At 37.8% G+C, this 16,133-nt stretch overlaps 1 protein-coding gene across 1 annotated transcript in view; it reads left to right on the forward strand.

Annotated features, from left to right (window-relative positions):
- The first annotated feature begins 9,669 nt into the window (after positions 1–9,669).
- The window catches only part of LOC117304034, a 45,134-nt gene continuing 38,670 nt past the window's right edge, over positions 9,670–16,133 (forward strand). Inside the window, exons 1-4 of the mRNA XM_033788510.1 lie at positions 9,670–9,906; positions 11,649–11,871; positions 12,486–12,712; positions 14,834–14,931. Coding sequence (XP_033644401.1) covers positions 9,803–9,906; positions 11,649–11,871; positions 12,486–12,712; positions 14,834–14,931 — 652 coding nt within the window. The 5' untranslated portion in view covers positions 9,670–9,802. The remainder of the gene's footprint in view (positions 9,907–11,648; positions 11,872–12,485; positions 12,713–14,833; positions 14,932–16,133) is intronic.

Below are 16,133 nucleotides of genomic sequence, written 5' to 3' on the forward strand. Positions count from 1 at the left end.
TAGCCTTCACAGTTGATGTATCTCAACATATACATAAAATAACTTATACCTGTGAAAATTTGAGCTCAATCGGTCATCGAAGTTGCGAGATAATAATGAAAGAAAAAACACCCTTGTCACACGGAGTTGTGTGCTTTCAGATGCTTGATTTCGAGACCTCAAGTTCTAAACTTGAGGTCTCAAAATCAAATTCGTGGAAAATTACTTCTTTCTCGAAAACTACGTCACTTCAGAGGGAGCCGTTTCTCACAAGGTTTGATACTATCAACCTCTCCCCATTACTCGTTACCAAGAAATGTTTTATGCTGATAATTATTTTGAGTAATTACCAATAGTGTCCACTGCCTTTAATTCTTAAACGAAAAAGAAAAAAACGGGGAAAAAAACAAGGCCAGACTGTTTTTTATCAAACGAAATATTTGCACCCAAAATAAATCTGTCAAATATGTGTTGCTTTGGACATTGTTACAATGTCTAATTACAACTTGAACAATATAAATTTCGAAACATTACTCACCAATGATGTTCTTTTTTTGATGTTTGGAAAAACTCGTCAACTGCGATGAAACATTGTCACATAGCGAGGAGAAGCTGTGTGAGCTGGGCGGTGGTCTACGTGCGAACCTCCCGGTGAATTGTGAGCGTCTGCAACGACCAGGCCCCGACCGGCCGGGAGAAAACGCGAAGGCCCAGCAAACATTGTCCGGGTTAATTATTTGCCAAAAAAAATATTGGCTAAACCATTGGTGTGGTGGATCAATAGTTATATAGTAACAGCATACGTACATCAATGGATATTATGATTCTGTGGATTTAGACGAGGAAATAAGATATGCATTTTTTTTTGCGTATTGAAATAATTATGCATATCATTGGAAGAATTTTACGATTTATATGAACGATTGTAGTTTTCTCAGTAATGTGTAAGTGATTTCCTGTTAGTTTTATAGCTGCTGTGAATAGTGTTTTTAATAATGGTGTACTGTTGTGTGATTTCAAAAAGTCTTTGTGTGCAATTATCTCTATTTTGATATAACAGTTGGCACTGCGAACTGCAGTGTCGATAACAGTTTCTATATTGTGTACAAAAACCTCTATTCCTTGTGTAAATGTCTACAGATTTAGAATAAAATAAGTTGTTTTTATAAATATTTAGAGACATGGAACAACTTTACGGAAAGCAGTTTTGGAATTACATGAACATGTATTACACAATAGTTATATGAACTCCCAATTTGAAGCTGTTTCACTTTTGGGTATAATTATAAAACACGTTTAACAACTCTACTATGTTCAATTGTTACAACTGTTTTGAAGATTTGTCAGCATTTTCAAAGCCTTTGAGTTGAGAGCAGACGACTTTTCTCTTTCACACTCTTTTCTGGCGCCAAATTTATCTACGTTTTCTCGCGTGGTTTCAATTTATTTGTATCATTCAGAACATGGTTAAACTTTACACACACCACCTGCTGTATGGTTATTATTGTTTTAATAGAATTATTCCTTAACCGTTTGTGGAATTTTGTTCCGAGACTAACAGCTCAACTCTGAGTGCCCTTCGGTGAAACTAGAACAAATAAATTATTAACATGATAGGACCAACTTCAGCTGAAAAGTAAATAGGCCACCTATGGTTGGAAACATGTATTGGTTTCGTTGGATGTGTATTTTAAATTCGAAACATTGAGACCAATTTAAGAACTCACGCCGCCGTAGTGCAGTTAATAACGACCATAAGCTAAAGCGGTAGCCCAGCCGATTTTCTATACCTTCCATCCAGGTAGTAGTTAATAAGCAGGGCAGTTCTTTTCAGAACTGAGAAATCTCCTGGAAAAATCCGATAAATATAGCAAGACAGTTCTTTAAAGGCAGTGGACACTATTGGTAATTACTCAAAATAATTATCAGCATATAACCTTTCTTGGTGACGGGTAATGGGGAGAGGTTGATGGTATCAAACATTGTGAGAAACGGCACCCTCTGAAGTGCCATAGTTTTCGAGAAAGAAGTAATTTCCCACGAATTTGATTTCGAGATTTAGAACTTGAGGTCTCGAAATCAACCATCTAAACGCACACAACTTCGTATGACAAGGGTGTTTTTCTTTCATTATTATCTCGCAAGTTCCATGACCGATTGAGCTCAAATCTTCACAGGTTTGTTATTTTATGCATATGTTGAGATACACCAACTGTGAAGGCTAGTGTTTGACAATTACCAATAGTGTCCACTGGCTTTAAAGAGCAAACTCATGTGGATACACACATGGTGTTACCGCAAACCAAATAATGTAGTTTAAACTGTTTCGGCAGCGTCAAGTTGGGAGTCGTATAGGGCTATATCACACGAGTCAATTGGCAGACAACATACCATGCAATCTCAAAGAAGGGAATCTGTTCACATTTGAATGTTTCCATAGTTTTCTTGGGGACCGTTATACATTGTATGAAGAATTACTCATGCGATACCAAAATGGTCTTGTAGTCAGCGCAAATGCACTGCAGTTGGTTGCCTCTAAGTTTGCTGCAAAAGTTGCCTCGTGTGACTATAGGCGCTATGCCTTTGACAAATACCACTCCTATAATGTTGTTTGTGAGATATTTATTTGTTTTTCTGTTGATCTTTCTGGTCTTCTGTTTGCAATAATTTCGTGGTTTGTCAGTCGCGTGTAGGACTTACCTATCGTCTTTTTGACGGTGTGGCTTAAATATTCAAAACAATTATTTCGGGTTTGACGGTTGACTTGGAACTGATGAACTCATGCGTTGCAAAAATGTATTCTCCTCGGCGAGTAGCGTATCAATATTTATCCAATCATTCATCCATTGATTTATTTTACAAAACGCTTTCTTGAAAGTTATAAATTTTGGATGACTAGCAAACGGTTTAATACCGGTAGAAAACATAATAACGGACTAGTATGGGGCTTTGTACGATGTGCGATTCACTGTTATCGGGTTTTTTATAATTATTTGTGACATTTTCTCTCGTCGGCTTGCTTAACTTAAGAATAGAACGTCTTATTCACTCGTTTCACAAGAAACTTCAAATGTAGAAGTTTGATGAACCACACCCCTTGCGTAACCCAAGTTGCACTCACCGAAAACTCTTAGCTATTACATTTGTTTTAATTCCAAAAAGAGTTTATTTTACAATATTGTGTGAATCGCTTTGTCCCTGAATGTCAATTTGAGTCATCGGTCTTTGTCTCCAAAAACCCACGCTGTTATATTTTCCTTTATGTCTTTATGTCCAACAACCCGTACAGACGGGAGAGCGAAAAGCTGCACTTTGTACCCGTAGCAGCCCGCCTTTTTCCTGCCCGTTTGTTGAAAAAGGCAGTTCGTTTTGTGTAAACACACGATATACACAGGCTGCGTGTACAAACCCAATGGCAATTGTTGCAATGTGATTCTTTGTACAAAATGTCGGCTGAGCGTTGCTAAGTGTAGGCAAAAACTCCTAGTTGTCTGTGATAAAAAAATGAGATATTTTATCTCGGTTTTTTTTTTAATATGGTGAAATACAAACATCAGTTCAGAATATTAGGCTAGCGTCTGTCGTAATCGAATGGGCGTAGAATGTTACTGTTGCAGCTAGGTGTCATTTTTCGGACTTTTAAGGGTGTTTTTTTTTTTTTTTTCATTTTCACTGAATCTTAAAAGATGTTTTAAAACAGTCTGTCTGATTAAAATCAGACAGACTGTTTTTTAAAAACAATACTTGTTTTGGTGGCAATTCTCGAAAATATGGTTTTATGACGTTTCAATGAACACTTATAAAATAAAACCAAAACGTTTTTCATTCCGTTAAATTAAGGTATCATTGTTATGATATGACCACCCACATTCATCGATATTTACACGGTTATGATTTAGAACGTAATTTTGGCGGGAAAAGAATCTGCGAACGTATTTAGCTTTCGATATATATCGAACAGACGAATGCCTACTCATAAACATGTATTATCAAGATACTCACTGCACTGCCAAAAAAAATTTTTTAAAAAAAACGGTGGTAAAATTGTCAATTATGTGCTGTTACATAATAAAAGAATCCAAACTTACACCATAGGATGTTCAAATATCTTCCAAAAACTAATACATTTGTGTTTTTTTAACACGCTATGATGTTAAATTTGATTATTTTCTTCGGTATCTACATGCGACAAAACCCAGTGTGTCAATTCTTCTAACACCCCGAGTTTTTTGTTTTGTGTTTGCTTTGTGGAAATTTTTCCAGATATTTACTTTTTGAACATCTCTAGGTGACAATGAATACACCTTTTGTAAAAAATAAAAAATAAAATAAAAAAAGGTTCCGGTTGTGAAGCCAAGGACTCCCAGAAAAGCGAATTTGAACATAGCCAAGAAACTAATGGAGAGAAGACCAGGAACGAAGTTGCAGAGTTATTCTCATTCAGCAGCCAAAACCTAGGTCCATATGGAATGATGTCCTCTCATCAGAAACACGGATAACAAAACACTCTGTATTTTATAAGTAGGTTATCTGAAATAATATGCCATTTTCCTGTGAATGTTTAACTTCGTTCCCCAACCTCGATGGTACTTGGTCTACGACAATGGCTTTGACTGTGGTCGTCAGGGAGGGTTCTTGTCTCTGGGTAAAAGGTGGCACGCTCGCTGGGTCCAAGTGGGAGAGTGGTAAGATGGACCCATAACTGGCTTCAACAGCTGTTTGGATCGCATGGATATCAATCAATCAGTCATTACTAGTCAATCAATCAATCGATACATTTGTTGATTGATTATCATAACTCCAGAAAAGGCAACCTTTTTTCTTTAAAAGCAGTGGACACTATTGGTAATAACTCAAAACAATTATTGGCATAAAACCTTTCTTGGTGATGAGTAATGGAAAGATGTTGATGGTATAACACTTTGTGAGAAACAGCTCCCTCTGAAGTGCCATAGTTTTCGAGAAAGAAGTGATTTTCCACGAATTTGATTTTGAGACCTCGGATTTAGAACTTGAGGTCTCGAAATCAACCATCTAAACGCACACAACTTCGTGTGAGAAGGGTGTTTTCTTCTTTCATTATTATCTCGCAACTCTGATGACCGATTGAGCTGAAATGTTCACAGGTTTGTTATTTTATACATATGTTGAGATACACCAACTGTGAAGGCTAGTCTTTGACAATTACAAATAGTGTCCACTGCCTTTAACCGTTCGATGGTTTTTAACTAAATATAATTGTAGATATAAACATTAAAACAAGCCTGTAAACACTTCACTTGAAAAGGTGGGAGCGTTTTAAGCAGGTTATGTACATGCAGGAAGAATAGTTCGTAAATGGAATACTTAATCTGAGAAACGTTTCAAGCAGCAACGTTTCTCAGAGTAACACGTTTTTCAGTCCCTCTGTCCCTAAAGGCATGGTACACGTTTGGTAATTGTCAAAGACCAGTTTTCTCACTTGGTGTATCCCATCATAAGCATAAAATAACAAGCCTGTGAAAATTTGAGCTCAAATTGGTCATTGAAGTTGCGAGAAACTCCCTTGTTGGACGAATTTGTGTGCTTTCAGATAGGAATAAAAGACTTCTGGCTGGAAGTCTTTTATTATTTTAGTGAGAAATTACCTCTTGCTCAAAAACTGCTTTTAATAGAGGGAGTCGTTTCCCACAATGTTTTGCACTATCAACAGCTCTCCAATGCTCGTCACCAAGTCAGTTTTTAAGTTAATATTTATTTTGAGTAATTACCAAACGTGTACCTTCCCTTTAACCGCAGTTGTTTCTCACCATGTTTTACATTTATCAACAGCTAGCCGTGCTTCAAACCAAGTATTTTTTATGAACCTGATTTTTTGGAGGAATCACCAGAGTGAACACTATCGGTAATTACTCAAAATAATTATCAGCATAAAACCTTACTTGGTAACGAGCAATGGGGAGCGGTTGATGGTGTACAACATTGTGAGAACCGACTCCCTCTGAAGTCACGTAGTTTTCGAGAAAGGGGTAAATTTCCACGAATTCGATTTCGAGACCTCAGAATTAGATGTCGAGGTCTCGAAATTTAGCATCTGAAAGCACACAACTACTTGTGACAATGTGGGGTTTTTTCTTTCATAGTTATCTCGCAACTTCGACGACCAACTGAGCTCAAATTTTCACAGGTTTTTTATGTTATGCATACACTGCAGCAGTGTTAGTTGAGACGCACCAAGTGAGAAGACTGGTCTTTGACAATTACCAGTAGTGTCCATGTTTTAAACATAACGGTAATATTTTCAGTGGTATCGGCTGAGGGTTTTGAGTGAAATATCTGCCCTTACAAAATGATAAGGACAGTCATAGGGTCTTCCGGTTGTTAAACTACCGCTTTCTAATCTCTAGTTTCCCTAAAATAATCCTTAATGTCTGCTTCGTCATTATCCATGCGCATGCTCAGACGTCATGCTGAGTAATATTGTGTAATATAGTTCTACCACACCCTTATTCTGTGCCCCGTGAATGATTGCGTTGTGAAGTATCGCTTGTGGTTGTCATAGAAACGCATCCCGTCACCAGAGTTTTCCAGACATGGAACAGTTTCATCTTTGATCATTTTGCCTCCCACACGGTTTGGCTGTGTAAAGACTGGGCCGTCTGGTGTTTGCTCTATCACCATAGCAACGTCCAAAGTTCTTTCTCGTCTCCAAATTTGATCTCAACTGCTATTTCGTGTGCAAACAAGATACCATCTAAGAACAAAAAATCCCACAACTTCATTTAAATCAATGCCTAAACTTTAAGTTGTCAGTTTTTACTTTCGTGTTTAAATTAAAACGCTCGAACCAACTGAGAAATGCTTTACAATACATCATTTAAGACCGGGATCCCTTCTTTTCAGCTTTCACATAAAATAACTCAAATATTTGTTCGTTAATTTGAAGAACAGAGCATTATCAGCATTCGGGAGTTTGCATTGGAGATTGAGGAGGTGGTGGGAAGTAGCGGGCGCCATTTTAGTGAAATATTAACCTTTGGTGTATTGTAGTCGTAGACTGCTGTCAATTGAAAGTAATGACATTAACGTCCAATATATGCATATCAATTATATGAAACTAAATATCTGTAGAGATGCCTTTTGACACGGTGTGATCGCGAAACACGCCAAGCCAATCACAGTATTTTTATTTGGCAGAAAGTCTACAAAATTAAGATGATTAAAAAACTTGTCAACGTCATGGTTAACTGATGGTCGGACAACATTTTGTTTACCAAAATGGTTACCTATTGCCGGCTTAAATATTCAAACTAAAACATGCTCTTTTTGTTATTGTCTGAGGGAGAAAAATCAGCAGAGGTTAACAATCTCCACAGCAGTAAAATCAAATTCTATTTTTAATACAGTTAAAGGCACTGGACACTTTTGTAATTACTCAAAATAATTGTCAGCATAAAAACTTAAAATCTTAAAAACGAGCAATTTAAGAGTATAAATTATTTTGATAAACTGCTCTCTCTGAAGTAACGTAGTTTATTTTCTCACTGAAATAATTGATCTGAATTCGAGACATCAGCTGAGGTTTTAAATGCAAGGCATCTGAAAGCACACACCTTGTTTGACAAGGGTGTTTTTTCTTCCATTATTATCTCGCAACTTCGATGACCGATTGAGTCCAAATTTTCAGAGGTTTTTTATTGTATGCATATGTTGGAAGTGAGAAGACTGGTCTTTGATAATTACCAAATGTGTCCAGTGTCTTCCAAAAACGTTCTGAATGTTTCGCACTTTCTGATCATTCAAAGATTGTCAAAATAATTTATCGATGATTTTTCGACGAAATCTGCAGACATCGAAGTAGTACCAAACTAATACCTTTTAAAAATCGTTGTGTAGATTAATTGGTAATTCAGACTAGAAACCTATTTGTTCCTTCCTCTGTGTATACATGTAAAGTACACCATCAGTTCAAAGTGCTACAGTGTGTTAATGAGTCTCTGTCTGTTTGTCGATCGCTCGTCATTTTTAGGGCCCCGCAAATAGTTCGAGAACAATTCGAGGTTTCGTATCGAGTGGTTTCAGGCACACGACTCGGGTTAATGATTAACCACATTAAAACTAAGGCCGGGTAGTGGTTGCCTCGGTTACTACCTTTTGGCCGTTGGTGAGAGGGTGGGCGAAGTAGAGCTGTGTCTATTAAAACCAACGGATTGAGGAATCGTATGATTTCAAAGGGGTCATCAGCGAATGTCAACAGAAAATAATATTATTTGAATTGGGATCTAAATTTGTCTTGAACCAAGGTACAATTGTAATTTATTACAAACATGTTCTCTTTTTTGAGAAAGGGGCGTCAAATGTGCTTGGGAATATCTTACACCTCCACATTTAATTTGATATCATTTTAAATTATTTCACTATTTTGTAGAAAGGAATGATCAAGAAACAAATTGAAATGTTTTGCATTCCAAAACAAAGCACAACGCGCATTTAATTGGTTGAGCTGATTTGTTGTTATTTTTTCAAATCTTAGCTTAAAAAATAACAATCATTGGTTGTCCGAAAATATAAACAACAACATTTTGTGATGTTTAATTTTATATCTCTTGTGTTTACATGTCTGAATTATCAACTAGATATTCTTTTTCATAAAAAATATACAGGTAATCTTTTTGTCCTTGTCTAGTCTTGGCCCAAGACGATAGTGCTCGATATTGGATAGTGTACTACACGCAGTTGTAAATCACTAAAGCGCGCCCTCTTACGGTATGATTTATTTTTCTGGCGAGCTTGAAATCTAAACTATGTATTCGGGCCGAGTCATAGAGTTAATATTATATCCGAGTGAAGACTATAATAATGGCGAGCAACTATAAGAGCCTAGATTTCAAGCTCGACAGTAAATTAAATCATAGTGTAAGAGGGCGCGCTTTAGCGATTTACAGCTGCGCGTAGTACACCATCCAATATCGAGCACTATCGTCTTAGTTGGGCCATGGAGATAAACATTTGGCCAAGACTAGTCCTTTCCATAAATCAACAACATTTATGTAAATCTTTCGAATAATTTTGAAATGCAAAGTATACATGTACCTCTGTTTTGGAAATGTTGTTTTAATCCCATGTAAATGAAGAAGGGATTTATTCCTAAAAATGCTATTATCAACAACTGCAGTGCTTCTTACCGAGTAATTTTGTTATGGTCATAACTCGTTGGAGTAATTATCAAAAGAAGGTAGTGGACACTGTTGGTAATTACTCAAAATAATTGTTAGCATAAAACCTTTCTTGGTGACGAGTAATGGGGAGAGGTTGATGGTATAAAACATTGTGAGAAACGGCTCCCTCTGAAGTGCCATAGTTTTCGAGAAAGAAGTAACTTTCCACGAATTTGATTTCGAGACCTCAGATTTAGAACTTGAGGTCTCGAAATCAACCATCTAAACGCACACAACTTCGTGTGACAAGGGTGTTTTTTTTCTTTCATTATTATCTCGCAAGTTCGATGACCGATTAAGCTCCAATTTTCACAGGTTTGTTATTTTATGCATATGTTGAGATACACCAACTGTGAAGGCTAGTTTTTGACAATTACTAATAGTATCCACTGTATATCGACACAACGACGGTTTATGACGCGTTGCGTCACGAATAATGGACTTTGACCTCAGCCATAAACAACAGAGGGCGCTAGATCAGTACAATGGCGCCGCCCACAACACCAACAAGCAACCATCAACCATTTTTTGACATGGGGAATTGTTTTTGAGCAATAACCTCGTGATCCTCCGTAGTACACATTCAATGAGTGGTTTTAAATCTCTCTATCTAGCATTGTCAAGAGATGGCTAGGATAAAACTTGAAGGTCGGGAGATCTTTCCTGCGAAGACAGAAGGTGGAAATCCAAACGTTTGCGTCGATACACCGTTCATTCTTGCAAAAGCAAGGCAAGTTATTAAACGTTAACTTTCCAAGCAGTTAATCTATTATTATTAATAACACTCAATTGTAATTCAAAATGTCACATTGTAACTTTGTTATTTATTTTTTGAGCATGTTGAATGAGTGTTGCTGTCTAACTAGCACTGTATAATTCTGTCAACTGTAGGCTGCACCACTGTTTATCAGGTGTTTACTACTTTATTTAAACTTTGTTTAAAATTCACCGGTTCAATTGGTCGGTTTGTCTTTTTCTAAAAAAAGGGTTTTTAATCCCATTTTGTATATATGTACTATAGAGGGGAGTATTATTATGCCTAAACAATAAAACTTGCAAAAATAGAAGTGTATTGTCAACAACAGGGTCAAATGTCAATGATAATGATGATGTCCCATTAATTTGTGAATTATATTTCAAATCATTTAAAAGTGAAGTCCCAGGGAATTTCGTCCACCGGAGTTTCTGTCCCCCCCCCCCCCCCCCCACTTTTATGAAATTATGGGCTGGAGGGGAATGATTCAAAAGAGGGCGCTATCATCATAGGTAGTTTGTACCTGATTTCCGTATAGAGGATGTGACCTGTGACATCAGATGTTTACAAAAGAGCCACAGAGCCTGGACTTCCTGCAGGCACGATTTGTACACAGCCTAATTAATGGAAGAAACCATAAAATCTTATATTTTATGAAGATTGAACTGTCTAATTCTTATCAACCTTTGATATGATGAAAGGGGGCACATCTCAAAACTTGTCCAGCTTTTACTTTCATAATGTGGAAATTATGACACAGAATGTCAACTTTCCCTTATGACCTGTGCAGTATTGTGCCTGCCAGAATACTCAAAGAATGTACAAGGTCACACTTCGGCCCTATTGTAAACCAAGTTCACATGGTCTATACATGGGGGACATTACTTCTATTAGGTAAGCCATATTTTCCATAGTTTCTAGAAGAAGGGGGACCAGTATCTCCGGGGAGGGGGTGGGGGGGGGGACAGAATGTTCTGCCACACCTAAATATTAAAATTGCTACGCCAGGCAGATCCTTATATATGGCTCAGCTTGTTTTATTTTTTTATTACTGATATTAATAAACAAGTAACCAACATTTAGAAAGAACTTATTGAATACTGTGATTTTAGACTACGTGGTTCAGTGAGATACGTGTAAGCTCCTTTTATCCCAATAAGTAAGAAATTATTATAGATGTTGTTAAGATATTATAAATAACAAATTGACCCACTTCATTTAAATGGATAGTTACACTATTACTACTTACGGACTAGTTGATAGATAAACGTTATGGCGGAAGAGGTTTACGATTATTGCAACTATACCTTGTACTAGCTCAGTATTGAGATTCTTTGGGTTTAGATAAAGTAAGGGCCTAGATACAAAATTGAGTAATGAGTAATGCACATTCTCTCTTCAATGGACCGTTCCGGCTTTCCACTAAGCTCCGCCCACCGGGCACGTGAGCAAGACACGTGTACGAACATTCCCAATGACATTCTGCACGATTCTGTCGCGCGTGCCAAACATACGCGCACGCATGACCGAGTTTGTCTGACCACAATCATTGCTGTGATTGGTCAAATGGGTGAACGCGCACAGTTTGATTGATAGGCCGGATCAGTCCATTATCAGATTAGAAACCAGCAATGATAAAGGTCATTCACTGTTTGTTCTTGCATTTGTTTAAACGACAATCCTCGTCTAATTAAGTTCCTCATTGTTTTTTACTCTAGATGGGTCGGAGATGAAGAAGTGTCTATCTGTATTGCATGCAACAACAAGTTTAACCAGTTACGTCGTAAGCATCACTGCCGACAATGTGGACGAGTACTCTGCGCCAAATGCTGCAAAGAGAAAGTTCCTCTTCCCCACCTAGGCCTTGAGGATCCGGAAAGAGTCTGCGATCTCTGTTTGCCGATTTCAGAACTCCTCACAAAAGCTCGCTCAAAAATAACAGTACGTACGGCGTTCTTTCTCCCTTATAACAGTGGTCCGCTGGCCAATTGCTAGTTTAAAGGTCCAGTCTCAAACTGTACAATCCAAGTGGTCTGGCTGGATAGTTCAGTGTTGAAAAGCATCCCTTTTTAATATGAATTTTGGGCTAGTAAAAAAGGTGACTGACCAGGACTTGAAATGAAAAACTAACTGGTCCTGCTGACCAGTCCCTGAAAAAGGAAAACCTTAGATGAACGTAGTTTCATTTAGATTATGAAACTTTTCTTTTTACAACAGATTTGTAATTGTTTTAATGTCCTCTAAAGACAGTACAATTTACAATAGGGTTTTTGTTGTAAAACATATTGGTGGGGTGGTTTTTTTGTGTGGTTTTAAAAAAAAAAAAAAAAAGAAGTAAATTGTATCTTTTGAAGGGGCACCAAGGCCAACCCCAGGGACAACAGAGGCCTCTGTAACCTTCGTGTAATTCCAGGCCCGGAACCTGGCACCTAATTATTCACACATGTTACACTTAGTTACCTGTTCATGTTTGTTGTGTTGACATTAAGCCTTCGAGACAGACTCTGCTAGGGTCGAAACGTCAATTTCTAATTATTTCACCGTCTTCTCAACAGGCGTTTCAGATCGAAGCGGCAAACGGAATCTCTAAAGGTGTCCAGGACCCTCAGACCATCATCCCAATGGTAGAGCTAGGAGGGATTCAGACCCTGATCTACCTAACCAGAGTCAACTCCAGCGATCAGGTCAAACGAGCCTGTGCCTCTGGTCTGCATATCCTGTCCACGAATCAACCGTTGCTATTTGTCCTGGCAGAGGCCGGAGCTATTAAAGCGCTATGCAGGTAAAGAGATTGTTGGACTTTAGAGAGGCGCAAGGTTCGATTTCACAAAGAGTTAGGACTAGTTCTAGGAGTTTTTAATTAAGGCTAGTCCTCTAAGTTGGGACGAGTAAAGCATCTTAAAGACAGTGGACACTAATGGTAATTACTCAAAATAGTTACTAGTATAAAACCTTACTTGGTAACAAGTAATGGGGAGAGTTTGATAGAATAAAACATTGTGAGAAACGTCATCAAGTGACGTAGTTTTCGAGAAAGAAGTAATTTTCCACAACTTCATGTGACAAGGGTGTTTTTTTTTCATCTTCATAGTTATCTCGCTACTTCGACGACCAATTGAGCTCAGTTTTTCACAGGTTTGTTATTTAATGCATGAGTTGAGATACATCAAGTGAGAAAACTGGTCCTTGACAATTATCAAAGGTGTCCAGTGTCTTTAACTCGAGAAAAGACTAGTCTTAACTCTTTGTGAAATCAACCCCTAGACACCTTTGGTCATCGTCAAAGACCAGTATTCTAACCTAGTGTATCCCAACATGCAAGAGAATAATGAATGCAAAACAACCTCTTGTGTGAAGGCTTCAGGTCTGAAGTCTTTAAATTTGAATTAGAAAACCTCTTTCTCAAAAACTTAGTTCTCCAGAGGGAGCTGTTTCTTTGAATGTTTTTACTATCAACAGTTCTCTATCGCTCGTTGCCAAGTAAATGTAAGTTTTTATGCTAACAAATATTTGAGTAATTACCAATAGTGTCCAGTGCTTTTAAGCCATTTGGTGAGTGGGATAACTGAAGGATTTTAGGACACTAGGGGGCAGCAGACTTCCCAGGTAACTTTCCATTTTTTACTGAATTTTGAGGTTGGGTCTGCTGCCACCTACTGTCAAAAGTCTCTCTTTACAAGGGACTGGTCCCCTGTATTTATCTGAAAGGACAAAGATGGACAAGGACAAGATCATCGTGGTCAAGTGGTTAGACTGCATGACTTGCAATCACAAGGTTGTGGATTCAAATCAACCAATTAAACGTTGATTCCACAATGACTAAAATAAATACCGTCGTCTAGTTACACATTTTCTTGATTTGCGCAATTCATAGTTATAAGACGTTAAACCAATGTCTGTATGAGAGAGATTGGTTGTTGCCAGCTATGTGTTTATATCCCCCTGTGGGAGTTTGCCGAGTTCCCTTGATGGGAAGATCATCTAAACAAACAAACAAACAAACAAACAGATAGCCAGCCACTGGTCTTTTGACACAATGTTTCATTGGATGTACATGTATACATGCAATGAGGCATTTAGTACCAGAGTGATAGTGATTTTGTGCGTGCGTTGGTAATTTCTTTGGAATGTTTAAATTACTGATCATCTTCCAATATTTTTTTATATTGTGATTACAGAAAAACCTATAATATAATAGTGTACAAGATTTAAAAGATTTTAGTTTTGCATCAGGGATAAACAGCGTAATTTGTTTAAACCCTTACACCGATGTGTATAGACCTTCATCACGCTGCCACCATCTTGGTCATGTTCCCTGTATCCAACAAAAGTAATGGACTCTACTACTCATTCTACAAAAAGGAACCAGACTAATACTTCTTCCAGCCTCAGTTTGATTACATTGATTTGAATGGGAGAAAATCAAGACGGTCGGACCATGATAATGGTCTATTAAGCACCTTTTAATCAGTACTTTCCCAATTTCTGTAAAAACACATCCACAGTCAATCCCAGGCATATCACTTGAGTGGGTTGCTAGAGGATATTATTTATCCCGATGCAAAAATAAAATCTATTAAATTGTTACGGTACCCGCTGCTATCACATAAGATTCAAAGTGCCTCTAGCCACTTGGCAATCTCGGTAGTCTATAGTTGGTAAGACACTGCTCTAGAATTACAAGGGTCGTTGTTTCGAATCCTACCCAAGTAATATGCCTGTGATTTTTTAAACAGGACTCGGGGGGGGGGGGGAGTACTAAGTTTACAGTGATAACACACATCGGTGTACAATGGTGTAAGGGTTAAACCAAAATTAATATTCTTTTTATCCCCAATGCACATTTATCATAGCTATTACATTTACAAGATGTTTGGTGTTTTCCTTCTGGTTGTCTTTGCAGTGTCTTGACAAACGTCTTGGAGTCCCAAGAGAGATTAATAGTTGACGGACTCAGTGCCTTGATGATCTTCTGCAAATCGGCTGATCTCAAATCCAGAGGTGAGAGTCGAACGTTTGTTCATACTTTGGATACCTTGCCTTCACGATAGTATAATAATAATAACTAGATTTTATTTAGAGCTTCAAAGACACTGGACACCTTTGGTAATTGTCAAAGACCAGTCTTCTCACTTGGTGTATCTCAACATATGCATAAAATAACAAACCTATGAAAATTTGAACTCAATTGGTAATCGAAGTTGCGAGAGAATAAGGTTTATCGCGATTCAGAACCGCACTGCAGTGTGGGAAGGAATATGTGGCGGTTTCTATGCAGTTTCTATGACTCGCGCACGCAACGCCTATAGCTTTGTGTGGGGTTTAACAATGCCTTCTCTTGATATTTTGCTATTCGCGATAAACCTTATGGAAGAAAAAACACCCTTGTCGCATAAGTTGTGTGCTTTCGTGATGATTTGAATTCGAGACCTCAGCTGAGGTCTTTTATTTGATTCAAATATTTTAGTAAGAGATTGTATCTATTTTTTTTAAACTACTTTACTTCAGAGGGAGCCGTTTCTCACTATGTTTTATACCATCCACAGCTCTCTATTGCTCGTTACCAAGTAAGTTTTTATGCCAACAATTATTTTGAGTATTACCAAAAGTGTCCAGTGCCTTTACAGCACTTATCAACAATGTTTTAAGAGATTTTTTTAGGGAAGGGTTACAAGGTGCCACAGTACACTTACAAGCGCCTATCCACCAGTTTGGGAATCAAAACATCACAAGAAAGTTGACTCCCAAATTGGTTGAAATAGTGGATGGGGAGATGAGTTCGGATTCTGCAAGGGGTCAATACATTAAAAAAAAAAAGAAAGGATCTGCTTGGAAAAATAAAAGGCGGCTGGACTTATTTAGTTGTGAGGTCACTGGTATGACGCTAAGGACTGGGCTGTGGTACCTCCTACCATGGAGGTAGAAATATTTCTACCTCCATTCTCCTACTGCCTTAGTAAAAGCAAGTGATTCTTCGAAGCATAAGTGAAGAATTCTGATGAAGTTTGGCACTTGTATGTTGAATTTAAATTTGATAGTCTCTTGATGATAGTCTGTTCTGCTGCCCTCTTGTGACTGCCTTTTTAATGCCCCACGGTTGGCAAAGCCATGGAAGCGCATACTGTTTCTGACATCAAACCGAGGGCTTACAAAAAAGGGGACAATAGGAAACAATAAATAAGAAAAACGATGGGTTACGCCTT

Source organism: Asterias rubens, chromosome 20 (assembly GCF_902459465.1).
Source record: "Asterias rubens chromosome 20, eAstRub1.3, whole genome shotgun sequence".
NCBI classification, from domain to species: Eukaryota; Metazoa; Echinodermata; class Asteroidea; order Forcipulatida; family Asteriidae; genus Asterias; species Asterias rubens.